Consider the following 27,346-nt stretch of genomic DNA (forward strand, 5'->3'; position numbering starts at 1 on the left):
GTACTTTACAGAGTTTCTCAATGAAATCTATCTTTTACAATGATTTCAATCATCTGGACTAAACCAAAATTGAACATATCCACTTTAATTAGGCACTGATGTTTCTTTAACAGAATGGAATATAGCTATACATCAAATAAGGCACTATATAAAGATATAGGCAATAAATAAGTGACGTCAAATTGAAAACAACACACATAGCACAAATCATATAGTGTACATATCCAACCTTCTCTGGTGAATTTTCCTAAGGATAAAAAAGTAAATTAGTAATAATTTTTTTTGGCCACTTAAAAAATTTTTAATTGAAAAACTATATACTTGTGGTGTGTGGTATGTTTTGAAATATGTATACACTGTGGAATAGTTAAATCAAGCTAATTAATAGGCATTACCCTCAAATACTTAATTTCTATCACCAATTTTCAAGTATACAATAAATACATAGTTATCAATTATACTATAGAACTATGTTGTACAACAGATGTTTTGAATTTATAATAATTATTTTAATATGATATTATACACACTTTTGGCAAAATCTAATGTCAATCAATATAAGCCACTCCAACTAAATGCGGAAAAGGGAACTACATAAACTTCAGAGCCATATACAAGAAAAGAGACTTACTGTTTTGAGGGTTGACCTGACGAACGGCAGGAGCCTGCATAACAGTTCCTCGGAGGGGAGCCTGAGGTGGTGGTGCTGGGAGAGTTGTATAAACCACCTGATGGTTTCCAGGAGCTCTTGGTACAGGGAGTCTTGTAGTCACCTGAGTTATTGGACGATGTGTTACATTCACGGTGGTTGGAGCTAATGGAAGGGAAAAAAGATATTAAGAATGCAGCATATTCTGTTAAGCAAACCATATTACATGATAATTATCTCTATATAAAATGTAAAAAACTATAAGATAAATAGAGATAAAAGTGTCCTTTATGAACTTGCAAGGTAAAAGTGATAAAGCCAACCAAAATTAAGTGTAATATTAAAATCCAAGCTTTAGAGAACAACTCAATTTCACTCTTTGGTTTGACTACATAATAGAACTTGATTAAGAATATGTTTTGCTATGGGAATGTCTTTAAAGAATAATTTGTCCCTCCTGAATACTAAAGTATTCCCTAAAATTGCAGGCCCTATAGTGTCTTCTAACAAGGAGGTATAGATCTAAAAGAATATCTTTATATTTCAGTTCATCAAAGTGCTTGCTATTATAATTCATATTTTTATTTGTATCAAGTGAACCAACCTATGTTTTTGGCCAGTTATTACATTCACATTTTCTTCTTCCTTTACTCCAGTAACCCCACCTCAAGAGAACATTAACACACCTTGAGTAATGTTGACAGTTATCAAAAAATGAGTCTCAATTCACTCACACAACGGAAATACAATAATGTGTTCTATTTAAAAGATAGGGTGTCTCAGGGTTTCACTATTTTGTCTAGGATGACCTCAAACACCTGGACTGAAGTGATTCTCTTGCCTCAGTCTCACTGAGAGCTGGGACTACAGATACCTGTCACTAGCCTGACAAAATGGTGATTCTGAAGTTAACATTTTCTTGTTAATAACTCTGTGAATTAGAATCACATTTTAGAAATGATCATGTAGTAACAAAACATCACAAAATCTACTTTCACATCAAAAAATGGGTTTCATAATTCAATAAGTTTGAAGAAGAGTTACACATAAAAAAAGAAAGGTTTTCTTACTAAGACAACTCAGGCTAACATGCAGCTCATGGTAGAGTGAGTATTGCAGAGCATACATAAAGTGCTGGGTTTGATTTCCAGTCAGCCAAAAATAAAACACAAATGAGCACACACACACACACACACACACACACACACACGTGCGCGCGCGCAAACAAACAAAAAACAGGTAAAGACCCCTTGGTCTTTACATATCTTCAACTTTCAATGTGAACTTTCAAAAAAAGAAACTAAATAATATAAGAAAGACTTCTCTTTTTATTATCTATGCTGTCTATGTATTTGCATAATGACATTTCCTTCTAAAATATCTAAATTGGGTAATAGTTAAAATTTTGTATAAACATAGAAACACAGGTAACTTACCAGCTTTTAAGGTTGAATTAATAATAACTGCCTCTTTAGATGAAACAGTGGTATTTAAATATGAGAACCAATATAAAACTTCACCAGAAATAAAGTCTTACATAAGCACTCACTGTTTTCTGCAAGTCAATACGCAAGGCCAAAAAGGTAAAATGTAGTTTAACTGATAGGAAATTCTCGTTAAGCATCTAGAATTCTGAAATCTACACAGCAATAACTACACTAAACCACACTGCACTTACTATAACAAAAATAATTTCATAATTCAAAGATTAGTTAATGAATGGGTTTGCTAAATCTCTAGAAAATATCCCTTCTCCTACAAATTATTCAGGTATTCTAAGTATAAATTTCATTGGATAAAATCCCATTTTCACTGGATGTTTTCCTTAGTAAGCAATTGTAATAAGTACTTTGCAGATAAATTTCCAAGCAATAGACTTATTAAAAGGAGATAAATTGTCTTGAATGGCTTCTGAACAGTGTAAGGTGATACAGATTATATCTTGAAAATGTCTGATTTATGGTTTCTTGAACTGCAGAAAGTAGAATATTAGCATATAAGTCCTGATGGTGTGTGAGGAGAGTTTAAGTTAAGAACCACTCAAAAAAATTCTTGCTTGAGAAGTCAATGATTATATCTTGGATTTACTCAGAACATAATTATTATAACTGGGCCTTCCAGAGAAACTATGTCATCCATGTTCTTTAAAGTGGCAAATGACAAAGATATATAGATTAAGTAAGTCCTCTTTATAATCACTCTCTGCCAGTACTGTTACTTGAGACAGTCAGCAACACTAAATTACACTGTATTAAAAAAGACATATCACCTTCAAAATAACAGTGAAAATTATTCTTAATTTTCTATGTAATCTTTCATCTCAATTCCACGGTCATACTTCTCTACAGGCAAAACTACAGGTTCTGCTCAGTGCTTCAGCAAATTTACCTGTAGGTAGTAAGTGTATTGTTGTTTGAGATGGTCCACTTGTTGGCACCCCTGATGCCTGAAGAGGTGGTGCTGGTTGTATGGGTTGCAATGGTCGAGACATAGGCTGAGAAGAACCCATGGCTGACACAGGAGTGTGATTTAGCTTTTTGGGGTCTGTTAATTAAAAGTGACACGTTAGGAATAATGATAGAAAAATTAGAAAATACATAACTTTCCTTTATTGATGAGTTTTAATTTTCATTTTCCATTGGAATGTCACTTTTACCCACTTCTCCGAGAACGACCCCCCCCCCTTTTTTTTTGGTACCAAGGATTGAACTCAGGGGTACTCAACCACTGAGCCACATTCCCAGTCCTATTTTTTTTTTTAAATTAGAAACAGGGTCTCACTGAGTTCCTTAGTGACTCTCTTTTGCTGAAGCTTTGAACTTGTGATCCTCCTGTCTTAGCCTCCTGAGCTGCTGGGATTACAAGCATGCTCCACTGGGCCCGGCAACTTCTTTATTTTTTAATTATGTGTATTTTTGAGGATTTGAAAGCCAAGTCAGGAGCTATTTAAATAATTCACTATTGCTTCTGAAAGCAATTCTACCTCACATTTTTAAGAAGTTGGTTTGTTTTATTATTTTAGTGGAAGTATCTTCTGGATTCAATAGTTATCATGTCAACCAGAATAATTTCATTGCAAGAATACTTATCTATGTACATACATACCTGTATCAAGGAAATTTTCCTAAACAAATACTATAAAGTGATGGGTTTGTCAGTATGACTTTGAATTCCAATTGCTCAAGGTTGTTTAGGTTCTTCTGTTTGTCAATACAAATGGAGGCTTATCATCACTACCTGGTCTTTAAAATAAAATACGTACACAATATCTAGTTTCCAAAAAAGGTCTCAATATCCTAGAAAATAAATGTCTGCACCTCAGACAAGTTTCTTAAGAATAGGAATCCACTATATAATGTAATATGAGGAGTACAAGCTAAAAGCTTTTCTATATAAAATGATCCTTATCTATCTTGACTCTAAATAAAATTTAAGGCTTTAGCAACTGATACTTTAATGTTACAGGAGAATAATGTATTTTAGAATGGGGGAATTCAAGACATACCTAAAGGTAGAACAATGCAAAGGGACCCCAAGAAGCAATGGATGTTAGAAAGTGAAATGGCAAGAGCACTAAATCAAACTTTGCTTATTTTATATTTTAATCTGTAATCAGCCCTACCTGTATCATCTCAAAATAGCCTACATTTATTTTTGTCCTCTACAGATCCATTATAGTCAAATCTGTCCATTAAAAAAAAAAGTGAAAGCAATACAGATAATTTGAAACTCTAACAAAAAGATTGTACTGGTATGCAGTCAACCATGATGAAAGAATGGTTTTATTTCAACTGTTCTTCAGTTTTATAAGAAAAAAATAACTTTGTTGTCATATACTCAACTGTATAGTTATTTAATTTTACTTCTCTAAAACCAAGTAAAATATCTTATTCCCTAAAATATGACTCAGGTTTTTTTTTAAAGTTTCACTTCTTTAAGATAGTAATAATTAACTTAGCATCTGATCTTACTAGATTTTCCACATGCATTCATATCACCAGAGTTTTACAGAAATATCTGTGAACCAAATTATTTTCTACAAGTTTGAGAAATACTTTTATATCATGAATTAAGATTTACATTCTAAGTTAGCTAAGTAAAGACTTAAAGAAGTTTACATTAAGGAAAAGACCCACTGAACTCTAATTCAGCATTTCCCAAGCTTTTTTAACCATGAATCATTTTATTTATAGAACATCTATTAACACTTCAAAAAAATAACAGGAAATATGCTTTAATATACATACAATTTAGTTCCTAAATATCATAAGTCATTATAATATTATAATTATTAAGGATTTTAGATGTGAATGTGGCTTGTCCTAAGTCCAATGAATTCTTTCAACTCTAAAATGAGTATGACTAGGTTATTACAAGGATCAAGTGAAATAACAGACACAAATACAGAGACGCTAATAAATTAAATACACTGCTAGATGCTATTTTCCTCTAGGTCTTGTTCATATTCATTCAAAATTTGATTTCTAATTTTTAACTCAATTTTTAAAACTCTCATTCTCAAAGGGATACAAATACACCAAACATAATGTTGGAGAGATGTCTTCACAGGATATTAGTGTAACAGGAGGAAAAAATAGAGATATGTCTTCATAGAATATTAGTATAACAGGAGGAAAAAATATATATAACAGTAGGAAAAAGGCATTCTTCACTATTATTACTATTGAAGTACCTTGTAAAGCTCCAGTCTCTTCATCATCCATTGTGAGATCAATGACACCACTTGAATCATTGCCAGTGGCTTTTCCACTCTGAAAAATAAAACTGCATTTCTCAAAGGAAACTGGCAGGTATACAGGAAAAATGTAGTAATAATGAAGAGAAAGAGTGATAAGGAGTTGTCTGGTTCAATATGGGTCCTTAAATGGCTTTACCTCAAGAAAAACAGTTTGTCATAGATATGCCCCAGTGTAGTCATGAGTTAAACTCTTACCATATAATTTACAAAAAAAAAATTTACAAAAAAAATTCCCGAAGTTTTTTTAGAAATGAAGCTGTCCACTGCAGAGACCTTTAAAGTGATTAAATGCTTTAAGTACTAAGTATTAAATTAAGTATTAAAGTATTAAGTATTAAATATAAACCATTCATTTTCTGACATCCAAAATGATCAATTCTACTGCAAATCACCAATTATTAATTTAACAAAACACCAAAGCCAATTATTAAAAGTCAGAATTAAGTTACAGAAAGAATCTAATTGAAATCTGTTTTCCCCTCTAAAAAACAGAAATTGTAACTCTAATCATGTAATATCTATCCATGCCATTAGTCTTTCTATAAACTACCTGAGAACATGATTGCATAGTATTGTACACAGCTGTATGCCCTTTTTAGTACCATGCTTTCAAAGAAACTCAATTTTTAAAAAAATAAATCAATCACTTAATGCTTAATATAAACCTACAATGTAAGGTTTATATTAAATAAGGGTTCAAAAAAATGGATACCTTGAAAAATCTATGTGCATTATAGTTTTTGATCTTGTCATGAATTTCAAAGCCAATGATTCTATTTTCATTTTCAAAAGAAAAAAATTCAAAGAACCAGACTAGAAATAATTTAAAATTTTTCTTTCCCCTTTTCAATAGTGGAAGACTTTCTAAGTTGTATCTATGTTGATGAGATATGTACGTATATGTATGTATGTTGTGATATATATATACACACACATACATGTACATATACTACAATATACACATTTTACACAAATATCATATATGCATGAATGAATCTATTGATATATATATACACATACTCCCTGCACATGGACACACATATCCACACATGTTCCTTAAGGAGCAAATTATAAAACACTTGCAATTTAAGCTTATTGTATTCTAGAGGTGAAGACTATTTGAATACAAGATTATATTATCTAGTGGATTAAAAGAGAAACTAAAGACTTTGGACTAAGGCAGGATCAAAGACTCTCGTCTAATTCTTTCATTATCAGAAAGACCTTTTAAACTGGAAAAAAAAAGAGGTATGATATGGTATGTTATGCCATTTTGACCAATTTTTAATTATAATTAAGACCAAAACAAACAAAAAAATCCACCTTTAAAAATCATATGACAATGACCAAAAAAAATGGAGGGTAGGACAACATAGATAGTTACTGAGTCAGGATTCTTAAGTCAGAAGGACTGATTACATCTTAAAGCTCAACTCAGCTATGTGAAAAAGGTAATTTCCTTAAGTTCTAAAATGTGCATACTTGGTAATTTTGGGTTAAATTTCAAAACTAAGTAAAACTTGAAAACTAGATCTTCTAGATAATATTGTAGTGCATCTTTTACATTCTTTGAGAATTGTTAGGAACTTTTAATTCTGTATTTAGCTGATTTATGTTTATATTTGCACATGACATTTTAAAAATATGTCATATTTATAAATATGTCATATAAATATGTCAAGTATGTACCCAAAATGCTTAACACTACACAAGTCGCATGGCTAACTGTTTAATAAATGGTAATCATAATTTACTTTGACACATCATACTGAGAGCAACTCCAAATAATAGGGTCTTTGTCTACAAAACTCAAAACTTCATAAAATTAAAGAAAATGATTTCTTAACTTTACAAAATTCAGGCCTGATCCCAAGACAGTAACATTATTCTAAAATCTTATAACTGGAAATCTATGAAAATGATCTCACTAAAAATGATATATTTTACATAACCATAAATCAGTAAAATGAAAAATTAATATTTCCTAACAATTCTCAAAGAATGTCAAAGAAATCATACACTACATACTTCTAGAGAAGGTCTAGTTTTAAAAATTTACTTAGTTTTGAAATTTAACCAAAATTATCAAACATGAAAGACCATTGAGTGGAATCCAATTTAGAATAAAAAATAAGTCAGACACTGACTCTAAGTGGAGCCAGATGTTACATTAAGCAAATAAAGACTACAAAATAGCTATTAGAAATGTGTTCGAAGAATTGAAGGAAAATATGAAGGCACAAATAGAATATATCAAAAAAGTCAAATTTGAAAGACAAAAAGAAAAATAGTAAAGGTGAAAAGAACGATTATTAAAATAAAAATTATCTAGGCAGGCTCAAAAGCAGATTATAGGACAAAGGGGGAAAAAAAAAAAAACTCTGTGAAATTGGTAACAGATCACCAGAAGTTTTCCAATCCAAAAAAATAAAGAGAAAAAGCACAAGGAAATAAGAGAAGAACCTGACACCTATGCAATAATGAGAAATATTTCAGTAAAAACCAGAGGAAATGAAAGAGTTAAAAAATTATCTGAAGCAATAATAACTAACAACTCCCCAAATTTGGTGGAAAAACATTAGTTTACAAATCTAAGAGGTTCAATGAACCTCAATTGGGACAAACACTAAAAAAAATACTACTATATATATTTCGCAATCAAACTACTGAAACCAACAACAACAAAAAAAACCTGTTAAAACCAACCAGAGAAAATTATATTTTACAAAGGAGCAAAAACTAATGCTTTTGTTCAAACTACGAAAGCAAGAAGACTGAAGAACATATCCAAAGTGCTGTTATCTTTTTTAAAAAAGAATTCTAAATCCAATGAAGTTCTCCCCAAGGAAAAAAGACAACACACAAAAGCACATGTTTGGGATATTAAAAAAGAAAAGAAACTCATCCTGAGCAAATCTATATATAGAAAAACACAAGAAAATTCTTCAGTTTGAAAGGAAATATCAATTTGAATTTTTAGAAAGAAAAAGAAGACCAGAAAATATAAACACAAGGATAAGTTTTAAAGTCTAAATATATTTTCCATTCTTAATTTCTTTAAAATTTACAGGGCAATTTAAAAATAATATATTTGTAAATTTATAACACGTAGATGTTATAAATGTGGAATGTGTGAAGATATGCAAAAGAATGTAGTATATGTAAAGATTAAACCACTATATGAAAATAGAAATGTAACATGCAGAAAGCAAGAACATTAAAGGAATAGCTGTAAGGTTCCTATAATTTATCTAAATAATTCAATCAACTCTAAGTATAGTGGTATAAGTTAACCAGTAGTATAACTCAGATACATATTGTAAACCCTAGAGTACCCCTCTTTAAAAAAACCAAAACATATAGTACACAAAGCCAATAGAGGAATGAAGATAAAGAACTTAAATAAAGCAGGAAAGAAGGCACAAATGGAAAACTTAAAAACAAACAGCAAAATAGGAGACTTAAGCATAAATATATCCATATTTACATTAAGTATAAACGGACTAAATAATCCTATCAAAATGCAGACACTGTCAGAAGGGTTAACACAGCAAGGAACCAGAAAATAACTAATTTTTTGTCTTGTAGGAATTCACTTTAAAATATAAAGATACAAATGAGTCAATAGTAAAAGGCTGATAAAAAAATAACAAGCATATAGTAAGCACAAAAATACTGCTGTGCCTATTAATATAAAGTTGAAAACTTTATGATAAAAGGGACAATGTTTCAGGAAGGTACAACATGATTATATATTATACATTATAGAAAACCATATAGTTTTAATAGAGCATCAAAACGTATGAAGCAAAACTGACAAAATTACAAGGAAAAACAGAAACACTCATAGTCATGTTGGAGACTAATATACCACTCTTGGTAAAAGAAGGGAGAAAAAAACATTACACCAAAACAAAACAACCCAGTAAACACATAGAAAATCCAAAGTACATTATCAACCACACTATTTTAATTGATATTTATAGAACTATACCACTATACCCAACAGCAAAATACATACTCTTTTGAAGTGTAATGATACATTCACCAATATATACCATGCACTGGGCTTTATAACACAGTCTAATATACTCAGGTACTGAAATCATACAGAGGATATTTTCTAAATACAACAACACTGAATGAGAAATCAGCCAAAAGATACTTTCAAAATCTCCAAATACCATGGAATTTAAAAACAGGCTAAGCAACCTAGGATCCAAAAAGAAATAACAAGAAAATAAATGATATGAAATTGGGACATTATAAAAATTTATGAAATGCAGCTAAAGAAGTGTTCAGAGAAAATCTTACATCATTAAAATCTTCTATAGGATAAGAAAAAAAGATCTATAATTAATGATCTAAGTTATCAAACTATATTTTTTACTGCTCACAATATGACTGATAAATATGCACTACAGAGAGTTTGCTGGCTAGATTCTCTTTCTGAGAAATACAATTGGTAATTCTTTCTATAGTTATTAAACATTTATTTCTAATATTTATAGTCTCTACTTATATTTATTAGCATATTTAAACCTATGAAGTAGTAACATTAGTTCCATTTTATAGGTGAAATATCTAAAAAAGACACCATGTTTATATCTATCCTTACATTACTGAACCTTCTAGTTTGAAGCCATCAAATATTGATTTTATCAATTATTTTTACCACTCAGAACTAAAAAGTTAGCTAATAATGTGTCAGTCTTATAAGGTCAACACTTAAAAAAAAATGAGAGCACAGATATTGGCTTTTTTTAAAAAATTGTGGTAATAAATACAAAATAAAGAACATATCTGAAAGACTAGAGAGCAGGGCACTTTAGCAATTAGGAAGAAAGAACTAACACAAAAGATCTAGTTGCTTACCACCTGTACATCTCTCTAAAGGAACCTACAACCATAACTGAAGCTTGGTCAGCTACCAGGAATGTGGCCCTTGGAAAGTCATGTTAATGATTAATAATTTTCTAATAATACTCTCTCATTTTCTATACTACATGTCTTCTAGAAAGTATTCATTAACCATTATGAATTTATTAACACCTCATGCGATTTGACAACACTTTGATCTTCAAAATCAGAGATTGCTAAAGTTCATAAGAAATAAAATCTTTTTAAAGTTTTAATTTGATCTGTGAACACTTGTGCATATTTAACTTGAGTCAAAAATTCATCATTTTAAAGGAGGATACTCATAATTAAAGATCACTATAACCTTGTTTTAAAATTCTTATAATATACTTGTGTCTGATACTCAAGACCAGGAATAATATGACTTTCTTGAAATGATTAAAAGGAAGAAAATAAACAACTTCATGACTATCAACAACCTATAGACAATCTATCAACAACCTAATAACTCCACTATAAATTCATTACACCTACAGTAATATAGAAGAATTGGGAACAACACTATTAATACAAGAAAGAAGTAGTTACTCCACTGCTGAGAAATTAAGATTTAACATGGAAAAAAGCTATCTGAAAGACAAAAGAGACTTTCTTCCCCCAAAAGATTACTTTAAAGAAATCACAATGGTGGTGAAAAGGGAGTGAGTGGGGAAGAGTAGTACAGGTTGAGGATAAGTCAGCTAAGATCCTCTCAAAAAGAAGAGCCTAGAATAATACATGTGGTGCAGACTGAATCTTTACAGCATATAAAGGCAAATAAACTTGACTTTCAAATGTATAATCCAACCAGTTACAGATTAATATTATAGATTAATAGATTAATATTATTTCTTAGAGAATTGCTAAGCAAAGAAACTCAACTCTTTATTAAACATTACAGAAAAACTGTGAAAAAAATATTTGGACAGTTGTAAAAACCAGACTTAAGATTAGTTTTCTTTTATATCAGAGAATATTGATGGAAATTCCACTCTCCTGTGAAATTAGAATTTTACTTTGAAGTAGAAGGAAAAAATCTTACCTGTGATGTGCTATCAGCAGCTTTTTTATTAACAGAAGCATCTACTGTTTTGTTGGTTTGGTTTTCTGAGAAGAAAGAAAAAGGACAATTTTTTAAAATATCTATGATATGCAAAAGTTTACATTGCTTTAAATACAATAATTCATGAAATTTTCTCCAACTATTTTTTGTAAACATGCCAGATAAATAGATCATTTGAGAGATCAGTGATACAGTATTTTTTCAGAAAAAGGAAAAATTCATAATACAGATTTTTAAAAAAAGACATCTACTCATTGACCATTGACCCATCAGTTTATTTATTCATTTATTTTTAATATAATATTTATTTTTTAGTTTTCGGCGGATACAACATCCCTGTTTGTATGTGGTGCTGAGGATCAAACCCGGGCCGCACGCATGCCAGGCGAGCGCGCCACCGCTTGAGCCACATCCCCAGCCCAACCCATCAATTTAAACTTTATCCTAAGGAATACCTTGGAAAAAGATATACATGACTTAAATGTTCTAACATGAGGAATATGTTAAAATATAGTTTATACTATTGTCTTATGGAGGAAAAACTTTTATGATATGTCAAAAATACTAAAAATAAATTCAATAGAGTAAGTTTAAGTGATTATACCTACACATTTCTCAGTTCTATAACAGATTACTTTTCAGTTATTTGTTTTTCAACTAGCTTATATGGAGTTTTGGTGGAAAAAAAAATGTTGTGTATGAAAATTACTTACAGAACAACAATAAAAAATAAACCAAGTAAGTTTTTGCCTTAATTTCTGAAGGGGGTGGAAGAAGGTATTAAATTTTATCATATTTGCTCATAAAAAGAGGGTAAAAAGTAAAAACAAAGCCCTTACAATTTTTTCCTACCCTATCTAAATTATTTAACTTATTTTTATAGAAAGAATATATTAATATGGTACTTATTGTTAAAAACAATTTAATATGAATGAGTATCTGTTTTAGACTGTGAAGTTTCTGAAAGACTATTTAACATAAAACTAATTTTAGGTTACTCATCCTACATGCCTGAATATTAAGATATGCTGGTAACATTATCAAAACATTAATTTGTTAATATACTATGTTAAAATATGTTCAGTTGGAATTGAAATGCACTTCCATTTTCAAAACAAAATAAAAGGTAACTTTACAAAAATTTTAAATGAGTGAATTATATTTTCTGTTATAATTCATATAAAAATTCCTCAAAGTTCAGATTGCTTTAAAAAATGTTACATACAAACACTTTTTTAAAACAATAACTATGGTTCATTACCCAGACTGATTCTCTCTTGGACTTCACTGTTTTAGGGCAATAAGTTAATTATTCACAGAATTACAATAATATTCCTTATTCTACATTCTCAATTAATATTCCCCATCCCTTTATTACTGACTTTCCCCCTTGACCTTTAATGTATCACTTTACAGTTTCACTGTATCTTTTTTACTTTTTTCCCACTACAATATCTTTCTTAGATGACCTCTGAAAGTAAAAAGTTATAATAAATCAATTTATCAATCAACAAAACTGGTCAGGGTTTGAAATAAAATTGTAGCTTAAAATCCTTTCATATTTTTAGAGCTGGGGTTGTGGTTCAGTGGCAGAGCATCTGCCTAGCATGTGTGAGGCACTGAGTTTGATCCTCAGCACCACATTTAAAAAATAAATAAAACCCTTTCAATATTTATCTTAAAAAATATTTCATGTAACCATTGGTCACTTTTAACCAACATTGCATTTTTACCACAGTCATAAAAGTACTTTACAAAGGTGTATACTGGCAGTATTCCCTGAGTAAGTCTATATAATTGTTGTATGAACACAAATAGAAGGCAAAATCTTCAAACATTTAACTCGGTCCTGGAAGAAACTAAAACAATTAGAGTTGAAAAAGTGATTGTCTTTTATTTTATTTAAACTTTAGTTTTCTTATACTCTTAGAATAAGAAATGTTTAGTAAAATCTGAAAATTATAAATGAATTCTATTTTACTAGATAATTCTCCAAATCAACTTTCTTTAATGTCTATAGCTTATTAAATGGCACTAATATGTAACAGTCTTAGAAACCAAAGTCATCTCTGAGTGTAACATTTCTCACCATCAAATCTTTTATCAATAATTTATAAGTTATGCCTGACAATTCTAACTTGAATAGCTTTTAAATCTTTTTGTTTTTTAATAATACACCTTTCACATCTAGTTCACTACAAGAGCCTCCAAATTGATTTTCCTACTAATTCTATTATTATCCCCTCTAAACCATTCTCCACTTGTCATACCATGCTATAAAAACCCTTGAACTTCATTTTCCCCATTAGTCTGTTCATTATCTCATAGCTTTCCAGATCTCCCATGTTCTCTTATGTCTTCTCAAAGAAAATGGAGTTAAAATACACTCATTACATTCATAATTAAATACTTATTTAATGGCCAGGTTCCCTCTAGACTAAGTTTGGTGAGAAGAGGGATTATTTTGTACATTTCTGTGTATCTGCAGGGCCTTGGAACAATACAGACATCTAGCATTTCATCGATGAATGAAAATTAACTTTAATTTGAGCCCTAAGTTTCCAGATAGCTCCTAATGGACTTTACTATAAACAGAAAATACTGACTTTAAATCCATAAGGATATAATAAAGTATAATGAGATATATACAAATGTATACATAATAATATACCATATGTTTTTATCAGGCAAGTAAATAATATCTACATAAGTAAGGGACTTACAAAGTTTCAATTATAAAACCTAACTGATTTATCACAATAGGGATATAAAGCTTGGACTTGATTTTTATATTTAGCAAAAAATTGCTATTAGGCTTCAGTGTCAGTTTCAGGAAGCCCAAATGATTACTTTAGTGTGATTTCTGGCACCTCTGAAATTAGGGAGGCATGATCAAAAAATACATCGTCTTATAGGTTTTTTTTGTTGGTGGTTTTTTTTTTTTTTTTTTGGTGTTGCTAGGGACCAAACTAAACACTTGTGAATGCTATGTGAACACTTTACTACTGAGATACACCCCCAGTCATCTTACAGGATCATTTTCTAGTGATGTTCCACATTTTTTTTTTTAAAGAGAGAGTGAGAGATATATATAGAGAATTTTTAATATTTATTTTTTAGTTCTCAGCGGACACAACATCTTTGTTGGTAGGTGGTGCTGAGGATCGAACCCGGGCCGCACGCATGCCAGGCGAGCGCACTACCGCTTGAGCCACATCCCCAGCATTTTCTAATTAACATTATGAAAATAACATAAAGTCGGCACTCACGTTTATTTATAGTTAATATCTAGCAATTCATTTTATTTATAGTTAAACAGAACTTGAAATAAAAATCTCCTTAATAGAGTTTATACACAAAGTGTACATAAGTAAACACATGTGCTAAAATATAAAAATTTATGTTTAAGTATAAATGTAAATTAATCTCAAAAGTATGATGGACCAATGACATAAAAACTATAAATTTCATATGCAAAAAATTAACATAAGTAAAATAAATCAGAAACAGACACATTACTCCTAATAGAGTATATCAGCTACATAATTTTGGCATTTACCCTTTTTGTCTACCAAATGTTCATAAAATTTTGAGAGAACAGAATAATAAATATAATTCTGATACTATAGAAGTGTTTAGGTTCCAAACATAGCTCTAGCAAAGTACTTTTCTAAGTTTTTTTTTTTTTTCTTACTGGCCATGATCTTCCAGGAAAAGTTCTATATTAAGAAAAATATCTCATCTAGTGACCATGAATCAATAACGTCAACTTTGCCTCAAAATTTCATAAAGAAGATAAATTCTAAAATTATATAAATAATGTTCATCATAAATTATACATTACATTAAAAATACTAAAAATTTTTACCCCAAAATCTGAGGTCTCCTGACCTCAACTGAAAGTAAACATCTTTTTAAATCTCACAAACATAGGTGTCTACTTGTTGATGTCTACTCATTCTTGCTTATCTTTCCAAAAGTAGTGGGGATAAATGTAAAGTCAGAAATGAAAAGCAAGTCTGAGAATGCATACAAACCGTATGCTTTCTAGAAACAAAGACACAGAGTTTTGCAAAAAGAAAAAAAATACAGGTACCATGAAGTTCTTTTTTTGCAATATTTCTAAGTAAAATACAAACGTAATTATGTGTCTTATGGAAAAAGAAAAACAAAAAGGAATCGAACATTATGTAGTATATGAAGAAGGAAGAACCTATTTTTAAATTGTTCAAATTTGGATACAGTGAGTGATAAAATGCACAAAGAATTTTCCCAAATGGGCAGGGATACATTTTTTATTGTTCTATCCCAAGCAGATGTCAATAAGAAACTTACTAACAAAAGTATTATAAAAGCACTTCACAGTGCTTGTTACAAAGCCTAAATTAAAAACTTACTAAAATATAAATTCTAACTTCTTATTCAAAATAACCCCATTCTCAGACTGGGGAGAAAAAGGAAAGGAAGGAAGGAAAGAAGTTCAATAAAGGACACCAAAACACAGATAGGAGATATTATTTCTGATAGTTTTAACCAATAATTTAGGGTAGTATGCATTCTATCCCTTTAAACGTTAGTTGTTTTTATGTGTTGGGAATGTTGTACTCTTCTAGTCATTTTGAGATATTATAGACTATCTATGATGTATCTCAAAATGACTAGAAGAGTACAACATTCCCAACGCATAAAAACAACTAACGTTTAAAGAGATAGAATGCATACTACCTCAAAATGACTAGAAGAGTACAACATTCCCAACACATAAAAACTAACGTTTAAAGAGATAGAATGCATACTACCCTAATTCATCATACACTGTGTACATGTATCAAACTATCACACTGCATTTCATAAAAATGAACAAATATTGTACCTCAATAAAAATAACCCCCTCCCAACACCCACTTTTATAATATCATTTCTCCTGGAGGTATCTAGAAAATTACTAAAAACAATCTCAGCGAAATTCTATTTAATCTGCTCTTCTAACAATGTTATCTGGGTTTTTTTTTTTTTTTTTTTTTTTTTGGTATTTAAGTTTTGGTAAAAATGTTACCAATTAACAACAACAACAAAAAGTTTAGTCATCTAAAGGCCATTAACATTCTTACATTTCTTTTACTAAACAACAGAGTGACTTACCAATCCTTGGGGTGGTAGTGCTGTTTTGTTCTGTAGAAGATGACGTACTAAAAGCAGAAATTGGAATTTTCATCTGTATAGGACCACGATTATTTGATGGACTATAGAGTCCTGATGGGCCTACTGTAGGTAAAGAAGTCCTTGTGGCTTGTACGATAGAGTGTGCTGTGGGAACAGCCTGTACAGCAAGTGTTGTTCCTAATGGTGCAGCACTGGCAGGAGAGTTCCTTTGAATACTAGGACTGGGCACAGAAGGACCATTGTTTGGTTTAGTGGGATTTGGCAAGGATGGCAAGGATACTGGATTTTTGGTAAGACCACTCACTGTAGAAGGGCTTTGCACAGAAATGAATTCAACGTTGCCGGATGGTTGGTTGGTCACTAAAGTCCCTGGATGGCTCTGTAGAAGCTGAGGCTGGGAGGATACTGCAACAGGTACATGCAAAATCACTGGCAAAGGTTGTATAGAGATTGTAGGTTGAGGATTTCCATTAGGCACCTGAGTAGTAGCAACTACTGTAGCTGTATTGGGTGCAGGAAGAACTGATGCTGCTGTCAGAGAACCTGAGGTCACTGGAGTCTGCAGCTTAGGTTGACTACTGACAACTGCTGGAGGAGTGACAAGATTGGTTGAAGACACTACAGAAAGAAAACAGAAGTATTAGTTTAAATAGCCATCTTAATTTATCAGTTACAAATTCAATACATTGTATGGCATGGAGTAAAGTCTTTCATAGTAAAAAATTATCTAGATTTCAATTCTGGAAATTCTTAAAATTAACTTTTTGAAATATTTTATATATATATATATATAATTAGTATATTATAAAAAACAACACGTAATATTCATAGAGGACTCGGTATCAAAACATTATTTAAATGTAGTGTCAACACTCCAACATAGACATAGGCAACAGCTTTCTCATTAAGCCTCCTAAAGCTCAGGAAATAATGCCAGGAGTTAATAAGTGGGATGGCATTGAATTTAAAAGTTTTGGAAAAAAAGGAAAAAAAAAAAAATGTGGAGAGAACCTACAAAATGGGAGAAAATCTGCTAGCTATTCACCCGACAGAGGATTAATATCCAAAATATATTAAGAACTCAAAAAATTTAAAACACCAAAAAAAGCCCAAATAACCCAATTAATAAATGGAAAAATGAACTAAAAAGACATCTCTCAAAAGAAAGAATACAAATAGCCAACAAATATATTTAAAAATTTCAACATCATTAGAAACTAGGGAAGTGTGAATTAAAACTACACAGAGATTTTATCTCACTCCAGTCAAAATGTCAGCCATCAAGAATATAAACAATAATGAATGCTAGAGAGGATGTAGAGAAAAAAGAACATTTTTACAGTGTTGATAAGACTGTAAATTAGTACAACCTATGGAAACCAGTATGGAGGCTCCTCAAAAGACTAGGAATACAATTACCATATGACCAAGCTATACCACTCCTTAGTATTTAATCCTGAAGAATTGAAGTCATCAAACTACAGTGATACATTTTTATAGCAGCAAAATTCATAATAGCCCAAGTATGGAACCAACTTAGGTGTTCATCAATAGAAGAATCAATAAAGAAAATATTGTTAAGTATAGACGATGGAATTTACTCAGCCATAAAGAAAAACAAAATTATGTCATTTGCAGAAAAATGGATGGAACTTGAGAGCATTATGTTAAGCAAAATGAGCCAAACTCAGAAGGTCAAGGTTCACATCAGGGTACCTAATTAGAAAAAAACAACTAAAGAACCCTGAAAACGAAGTAAAAATATACAGATATTTTTGAAACTACACTAAAAATATTAAAAATGCCTTATAACAGCAGCAATATAAAAAAATAAATAGGAAATTTAGAAAGAACCATGACCATTAATAAGTAACAGGTAAACCTGGTCCATATTTTATAATTTGAATCATGTAAAACCTGTATATATATTTTAAATTCCCTAGGAAAGAAACACATCAGAGGAGAATCCCTCTACTGGCACTCTACTGAGATTAATTGATACAGAAAATAGCACTGAGTGGAGAATGTAGTGAATTAAGAAACAGTAGAGAAAATCTGGTCATTAGAGATTATAGTAATTTTGGTACTTGTTTTTAATCTAATTGGAACAGGTTTGAAGTACATAACTAAATATATTTCTGATCAGTTTCTAGTTTTCCAAAATCACAGGTACACTAGAGCAATAATTCTCAAGAGTATGGTCCAGGGGGACATGAGGTTTCTGAGATTGTTTAAGGAATTTTGCAATGTCAAAACTCTTGTCATAATAAAAATGAAACATTGAGTTTTTCACTTTATGGACATTTGTACTGATAAAACAAAAGATGGTGAATAGAAATGCTGATGCAATTCTAGTTTTCCTTATCTGTTAGAGAAATGTTCCAAGATTCCCAGTAACAAACCCTATATATACCATATCTTCTTGCATACAATCATGTGTTACATAACAACAGGGATATATTCTGAGAGACATATCCTTAGGTGATTTCACTGCTGTGTAAGTGTATTTACAGAAACCTAGATGTTAGTTCAATTATTCAACATGGTCCTTAGATGCAAATCATGAGACATAGCAAACATGAATTATATTAGTCTACTACTAGCATAACACAGAATATTGTTTTATAGTAAACTATTTAAAAGAAGAAATGTACTCTAAAATAACAACAAAAGGTATAGCCCAAAAAATACATAAACCAATAACAGTTATTTATTATCATTACCAAGTATGATATATTATATGCAATTCTATGTGCTATATACTTTTATACAACTTATAGTATTGTTGCTTTGTTTACACTAGCATCACCATAAACTCAGGAATAATAAGTAATGTTGAAATGGTAATAAAAATTATTGAACTCCATTATAATCTTATGGAACAACTATCTTATGCAGTCCAGCATTGATAAAATGTTTTTATATCATTCATAACTAAATAAATATTCCTATGATACAGTTTCATTTATAAATTAGGTATAGTAAGAGATTCACAACAGTCAAATAAAAAAACAGACACTACAGTAAAAATTAGAAATTATTCTTGGAATTTAATATTTATAGATCATAGATACCAGAAAACCATGGTAAATAAAACCACGGATCAGGAAAACCACTACATAAAAATCAAAGTAATACAGTGTTACCAAAATGTCACTATATTTTTCATTATTAAATGTTTACAGTAAAAAAAGAAGAGGGAAAAAAGTCAGTTTTACTTAGGTATATCCATAATAGTGAAAATTATTTTATTATATTCAATCTTTGAACTAGAGTTCTTAATATTTTGTGTGAAAAAATAATAGTACACATAAAATAATACTGCTGCAGGCCAAAATGGAATGCATGACTCAAGAAAAAATACTTGGGTAATTGAGAAGTAGGCTAAATTAGCAGTCCTTTTCATGGAAAACCATTTTTACTTGAAAGAATAACTCAGAAAAAAAAAAATAGTAAGTTAGAAGAGTTCATTAACATGTTTCTGATTCCAGTATGCACCAACCTTAAAGAAAACTACCACTTGACAGTGTCAAAAAAAGAAGTTATCTAAAAGAGCCAACCCTATCTGCATGCATAAATATATAACAAAGTATACCATAATTATACTGCACCAAGAAATAATTTTTTAAAAAGGGCCAGCCTTTTCCATCTTCATATTTGTATGAGCTGAATATCCTCCATATACATCAGCCAAATCAACATACTGAAATAGATTATAAGCAGATGTAGACATAAGAATCCAGATATCTTCAGCTGGCTTAATATGTTAAGCAAAACATTAAAATGAAAGGCAATAATACTCTTTTGACTGTTAAAATTTATTTTCACTAAAAAAAAATCCTCAATAAATAGTTTTAAGAAGGTTTTAATTTCAATTGAGATTATTAAGTGAACAAAAGTTCTTTGGAGTTCTTAGTAATTTTTTTAAGCTTACAAAGGGATGTAGAGACCAGAAAGTTTGGAATGTACTTCGTTAGAAATGTATATATCTATATTTTTATGTATATTTATTTATTATCCTTAATTTTCAGTAATATTTTGTACTTAGACCAATGTCACCCTTTTTCTAGTTCATTTCAACCTCAAAAGAATGTAAGAATAAGCCAAACTCAGAATGTCAAGGGTCATATGTTTTTTCCTCAAATATGGAAGCTAAATAGGAAAAAGGAAAATAAAGGTAGGGGATGGGGATCTCTTGAAAATCAAGAGGAGATGAGCAGAAGAAAGGGACCAGGATCCAAAATATGGAACCAGCCTAGGTACCCAACAATGGATGAATGGGTAAGAAAAAATGTATATGTATATATATACACAAAGAAGTTGAATACAGCCATAAAGAAAAATGAAATTATGTTATTTGCAGGAAAATGGATGGAACTAGAAGCCATTATGTTAAGCAAAATGTTCTCTCTGATGTGTGAAAGCTAGAGAGGAAAAAGGAAGAGAGAGGTGGGAGGCAAGATAATTTCATGAAAATTTCATGAAAATCAAAAGGAGATCAGTAGAAGAAAGGGATCAGAGTGTAAGGGGTAGGAAGGAAAGAGGAAGCGCTAGGAGTGATAATGGCCAAATTATATTGTTATATTGTGTGAGTGTATGAAAATATAACAATAAATCTCATCAGTAGGCACAACTATAATACTAAAAAATGTGGAAAGAGAAAAACAAAGTTTATAAATGAGAAAAAAAATCTAAGAAAAGACAACCAAAGACTTTCATTTGTAAGAAAATGTTTTTGGTGTTAAAATGTTACCTGTATTTACAGGAGTTTGAAAGGTTGATGGTGTACTCTCGCTTACATTTCTTTTGGACTCCAGCATCTGTCTCACCGTGCCTGCATTTCTATGAAATTTATAAAAACATATAAATAGTCAATGGATATACCATTCTAGGGGAAACCACTTGATGCATAGAAAAAAAGCATTGGCCAGTTAGGGAAACGTGTGCCAAGATTTGGGTTTTGCAACCTAAACCACAAGCAAACACACCCAGGTACAGCTGGCATGTGTACTTCTAAATACTGGGGTCTGTGTATTAGAGAAGAATCTTTCTCTTATTTCTAATATCATCAATACTTAACCTGAAGACTAAATGTAAGTTCTAATAAACACACACACACACACACACACACACACACACACACACAAGTATATGTAGAGAGACAGAGAGACAGACACATTACTCTATCTCACCCCTGATCAAAGCATTTCAATTACTTGAGAATACTACTAATGGCATGTGGTTGAAGAAATATATAGTGACATGTGTACATGTACAAATGTACAACTGTAATAAACCAATAAAAATGTGCAATGAAAAAAAGTGTGCAGTGATAAAAGAAAGTCTTCTAGCAAAAGTTATATCTCCAGATGAACAATGTAACAAAGCAGGAAAAAGAAAATATTATTATTCAATATTTATCTCTACATAAATACATATGCTTACATTCAAATATTTTTCTACCAAAGAAAGAAAATCAGAACCTTGCTCTGTTATTTAAAAACTAGATAAATAGACTATAGTTCTCACCTGTAGGGTATGTTATTATTGCTATTGACATCACTTGCAGACTTTCCTGGTGATACAGGTGGGTTTGGTGGATTCTGGGGGGAAAATACCAAAGCAAAAATAAGACTAGAGATAAAGAAAATATCTTTAAAAATAAGATTTTTTAAATGCTTTCTCAACATATGACCTGTTTCTTGTATAATGTGGGAAACATTACTAGTTTAGACAAGAATTTGGATTTTGGTGTTGCCACTGGTTTCCTAATTCTTAATCAAATCTTTTTCTTCATTAAAGACAACTGCTTATCATTTGAAAGACTAATATAATAATTCCTATACCTTGGTGTTCTTGTGACAATTATATAAAACATAAAAATGTGAAAATGGTCCATACAGGCATCACATCAGAACCAGAAATTCAATAAAATGGTGTCCAAGTTCTCAAAAAATCAAAAATTTCCAAATCAAATTTATTTTTAAAATTTCATTTTAAGTACTACTTGCCAGTACAAAATTTCAATAATTTCATAAAAAGTTGACACAACAGTAAAAAATATTTCAGACTCTTCCTCCGCAAACCAAGAAATATACAAATGGAATTTGAATACTTACATATTGATTACAATTATTTAGGCCTCCATCATTAATGATAGTATATCATCATTTACTTCTTAAAATGAGAATAATAAATAACTTCACTCAAACTAAATGGAGTATAAAAATAACATATTAAACTAAATGTAACTAAGTTCTGAGAATACATAGAGACTATGCCATTAAGCACTCTTCACAACAACAAATACATTTTACTATTTTGTGTATGTTAAAGAGTAATTTTAACCTACAAGTATAGTATTGCATTAGGTTTGTGTAGAAGGCAAAAGAATTAATACAATCTTTTCTATAAAGGTAATTAAATTTGGCTGTTAAGATAAATACACATGAAACAAATAGAAAAGCAAATTTAAAAAACAGATTAATACCAAAGGAATTTTTTTAAAAATTAAAGTTCTGGGAGAAAAGAATGCATCTTCAAACAGGTCTTTGAATAATTACTATATTCCCAAAAGGTTAAGATAAAGGAAAAAAAATGTTAAGAGAAAAACAGGAAAAAGAAGAGCGAAAGCAGAGAATAAACAACTGGTTTAGAATATGGAAAGGGGTCATATTGTGGAGTTGTGGGATTAGCAAGATGATAGAATAAAAATCCCCAGGCCCTCCTTCCTTAATGGAGACAATTACTTAACAATGTGAAGATCAGAATGCCTTTGTGAGAATTCTAGAAATGAGTAGACACATTAAAGCACCCTAGGCAAATACAAGGCCAAAAGGAGGTAAATTGAAAAGAGTAACAAAGTATACTGCATTTACCTACTATATCCCAACAACCTCCCACACAGCACAGCACAGAACAGCACAATCAAGGCTTCTCCATCAAGAAGGAAGGAGAAGGGTGGAACTTACATCCAACTAATTGACAGGATGCTTAAGGCACATGTTTTTATTTAGCCCATGCAGAAACCTGACTTGGAATGCAGAGTGTGGCTGTGGTACAATTGCTGCCCTGGTACCTCAAAGACTATTGGCAAGGACCTCAGCTTGCCTATGGCCTGAAAGAGGTTACATTAATGCAGACAGACAATAAATGCTTTAAATGCAAATGGATAAAACACCTTAAATCAAAAGACATCAGGATGGCTTAAAATATAAAATACAGATTTTATCCAACCGTATGCTGTCTACAGAAGACTCACTTTAAACCTAAGGACATATACAAGGATGAAAGTGAAAACAGAAGAAACAATTATTTTGTGCAACTGGTAATGAAAATAGGGTGGCTGAACTTAACACTTTAAGTCAGCACTGTCAAAACAGGTAACAAAAATCATTATATAATGATAAAAGGGTCAATTCATCAGGTAAAACAATCATTTAAGTATATATGCTCCTAACATCAGAGCCCTCAAATAACATCAAACACTGAAAGAACTGAAAGTAGATGGCCACATAGTAATAGTGGAAATTTTAATGAGGTATATAACATCTAAACAAAAAAACTAATAAGGTAATAGGACTTAATATACTAGTGAACAACTGGACCTAATGAACACATACAGAACACTATATCTTACAACAACAGAAAACACATTCTTCTTAAATGCACACGGAACATTCTTAAGAACATGTTAACAGTCACAAAACAAATCTAAACAAACTTAAGAAGAATGAAATCATGCTAAAAATCTATTCTGGTCACAATGGGATAAAACCTGTCATCAACAGCAGAAGGCCAATAGGAAAGTCACAAATACATGTAAATTAAACACATTCTTTGAAAACCCAACAGGTAAAAGAAGAAATCATGATGAAGTAAAAATATCTTGAGACAAGTGAAAACATAACAGAACAAAGTTTGTGAAGTGAAAGCAGGGAAGGGAACAGCAGTAAATAGAAGAAGTATCTCAGATTAAAAAAAAAAAATCAACCTAACACTTCAAAGAATTGGAAGAACAATAATTAGAAGCAGGAAATAAAGAATGAAGATTAAGTAGAATTAAATGAAATGTGCAGAAGTATATGAAATAGAGAATAGAAAAAGTCAATCAAAATAAGAGTTGGGTTTTTTAAAATAAAGATCAAAAGAACTAGCCAGGCACGGTGGCATTCACCTGTAATTCCAGTGGCTTGGGAGGCTGAGGCTGGAGGACAGAGAGTTCAAAGCCAGCCTCAGCAAAATATGAGGCACGAAGCAACTCAATGAGACCCTGTCTCTAAATAAAAATATAAAAAATAGGATTGGGGATGTGGCTCAGTGGTCAGGTGACCCTGAGTTCAATCCCTGGTACCGCCCCCCAAAAAAGTGAATAATAAAGAAAATGGAATAATAAATAAATGATATTAAGAAAACAACAAAAAGTAAAAGCCACACTATAGTGGACAAATACTATGCTAATGATGTTTAGACTTAACTGTCTACTCAAAAAAATATTCAAAGTGTTTATGGCAACAAAATGACTCAATATTTTACAATAATAATATAACAGATGACTACAAGGGGAAGATAAGAAGAGAAGAGTTACTAGAGGAAGTGGAATACTAAAATACTTCAGGAAAAATGATAAAAAAACTAAAACAAGAATGTTTAAAAAAGGCAAAGTAATTTTAACAATAGAAAATACAGCTTTAAGAATGCTATATCATCGGACAAATTAACATAAAATTTGACATATCACAATATTGAAAGAGTTTATTAGTATTAGAGCTTCAGCTTCAGAAATAACATAATGTATACCTTAAAAACAAATTTAATACTGGTAGAAAAGAAAAAGTTTCATCCCAACTTAGCATTTCCTGAGATTACCACTTGGAGCTAAGCAGTATTTATGCAAGAATGAAACTCTTACTTCTTGTCTTTTCTTAAGATCTTCTTTGGCTGCTCCAAAGCGTTTGGTTAACCTGGCTATCTTGGCCTGAAAGAAAACAAAAATAAAAAGAAATCAAGTGGCAATATGCCATAAAAAAGAACCCATGCATATACAACAATAACAACAAAAAAACAAAACCCACAGATAACAGGAACCTCAATAAGACAGTTAAGAGCAAAGTAAAGCAAGCTGATTGTAAAATACATACTTGAAAAATACAGATAATTATATGAAAACTAGTGAACCCTGAACCAGATGCAAATACTCTTCATTAGAAGATTAATTGGTTTACTCTCAGAACTAGGGGTGTTTGCTCACACACCAGTATGTTTCCAAACAGGAAACCTTGTGTTTTGTGTTATTTTTCAACACAGTTGCAACCATATGCAATTTACTTACTGAGAATGACATTCTGGGCATATATGTGAGTCATAAAAGATCCCTTGCCAAAACTACTTGGATATATGTACAGTGTACTGAATCACATGCTCTTTTCCACTGGGTAGGTTGAAGGTTTCTCAATGTTCTGTCATTATCAAATACACTAATAATTTCATTCTCACTTCAGACTATTTCTTTAGAACATACAAAAGTGGAATTGGAGGGGCTAGAATATATTCTTAAGAATTTTGTCTAAATGTTTTTTAGAAAGGCTTTATTAATTGATACTTTCAATAGCAGTTTAGATGAGGGCTCATATTTGCTCTTGGAAACAATTTACATTCTATTAATGTTTAAAAATCTGATGATGTTAACTTGTTAGTATTAACATTAATTATTGTTTGTTCTGCTTATAAAATTGCCTTATTACATATTTTTCCCAAATATATATCCAAAAGAAATATGGGGGGGGGGGGCAGGGCATGAAACAGAAAAAGAAAGAAAGGGAGGAAGGAAGGGAGCATGAGAGGAAGGAAGGAAGGAAGATGGGTGGGTAGGTTGGTTGATCAGTTATATCACCACATGAATATTTGGGAGTAATTCCTTTCAGCCTTTCACTAAGACATAGATGTGGTATTCATTTGCATCTGTTTTTGCTGTTGCTGCTAATGCTGGCATTTTATACTCAAGACACTTTCAAGAATATTAAAATTAACTTCTAGGATCATGAGGGCTGTATAAGAATTTTTTTATCCAATATTTTATTCGTATCATTAAACAGTGCTATTTACTTTAAAGGTTTCTTTCAAAAAGTAGTAGTCACTTATAGTCTACAAATAAGGTCTAGACAATTAATTATCCCTGACTCTCAAAGGTGTCTCTCTTCAGGACTTATTTATGAATATTATTAAAGCTAGGAACATGCTGTCTGATTTCATATCCTTAATGTGGATTTGCCTTTCTAAATATTTCTTAAAATATTTCAAGTAATTTTTTTCTAAGCATATATGTTGGAAGGTATTTACCCCAACTTATGCAAAATAGCTTTCATTTTTTTTTCTTTAGTCAGGTTATCTGAGTGGACATTCCATAAACTATAGTATGTAAACTATTATTATTCTATTTTTACTAAAACATGAAAGCAAATCATTTATATATGTCACATAGATGGAAAAAGTATAGAAAAACATGCCAAAGTTAAAAGTGGTTACCTCTATAAGCCACAAATGGAAGAAAGTGGGGGAGAAGGTAAAGAGAAAGACTTTGCTTTCATATATGTAATATGTACTCACATTCTTAAATGTATCTGTATCTGTAGTATTCAAATTATTTAAAAAACTATTAGAAAATATTATTGGTAGTAGAGTGAAAAAAAATCAAAATATAGACACTGATTTACTGTCTTCTGACAATATAAAAAGGAAATTAAAGGGCAGATGTTTGTTATTATATAGAAAACTGAACAATTCCTTTTTATTATTATTATAATTCAAAATATCT

General features: G+C 30.8%; 1 protein-coding gene across 3 annotated transcripts in view; it reads right to left on the reverse strand.

Annotated features, from left to right (window-relative positions):
• The window catches only part of Atf7ip (activating transcription factor 7 interacting protein), a 104,362-nt gene that overhangs the window by 10,657 nt on the left and 66,359 nt on the right, over positions 1 to 27,346 (reverse strand). For all 3 annotated transcript variants that reach the window (XM_026414161.2, XM_026414162.2, XM_026414159.2), the window contains exons 6-13: positions 25,445 to 25,510; positions 22,063 to 22,136; positions 21,287 to 21,375; positions 16,513 to 17,151; positions 11,350 to 11,414; positions 5,343 to 5,421; positions 3,038 to 3,193; positions 632 to 814 (exon numbers count right to left, since the gene is read on the reverse strand). In XM_026414161.2, coding sequence (XP_026269946.2) covers positions 632 to 814; positions 3,038 to 3,193; positions 5,343 to 5,421; positions 11,350 to 11,414; positions 16,513 to 17,151; positions 21,287 to 21,375; positions 22,063 to 22,136; positions 25,445 to 25,510 — 1,351 coding nt within the window. The remainder of the gene's footprint in view (positions 1 to 631; positions 815 to 3,037; positions 3,194 to 5,342; positions 5,422 to 11,349; positions 11,415 to 16,512; positions 17,152 to 21,286; positions 21,376 to 22,062; positions 22,137 to 25,444; positions 25,511 to 27,346) is intronic.

This window comes from Urocitellus parryii, chromosome 5, assembly GCF_045843805.1.
Source record: "Urocitellus parryii isolate mUroPar1 chromosome 5, mUroPar1.hap1, whole genome shotgun sequence".
Taxonomy (NCBI): domain Eukaryota; kingdom Metazoa; phylum Chordata; class Mammalia; order Rodentia; family Sciuridae; genus Urocitellus; species Urocitellus parryii.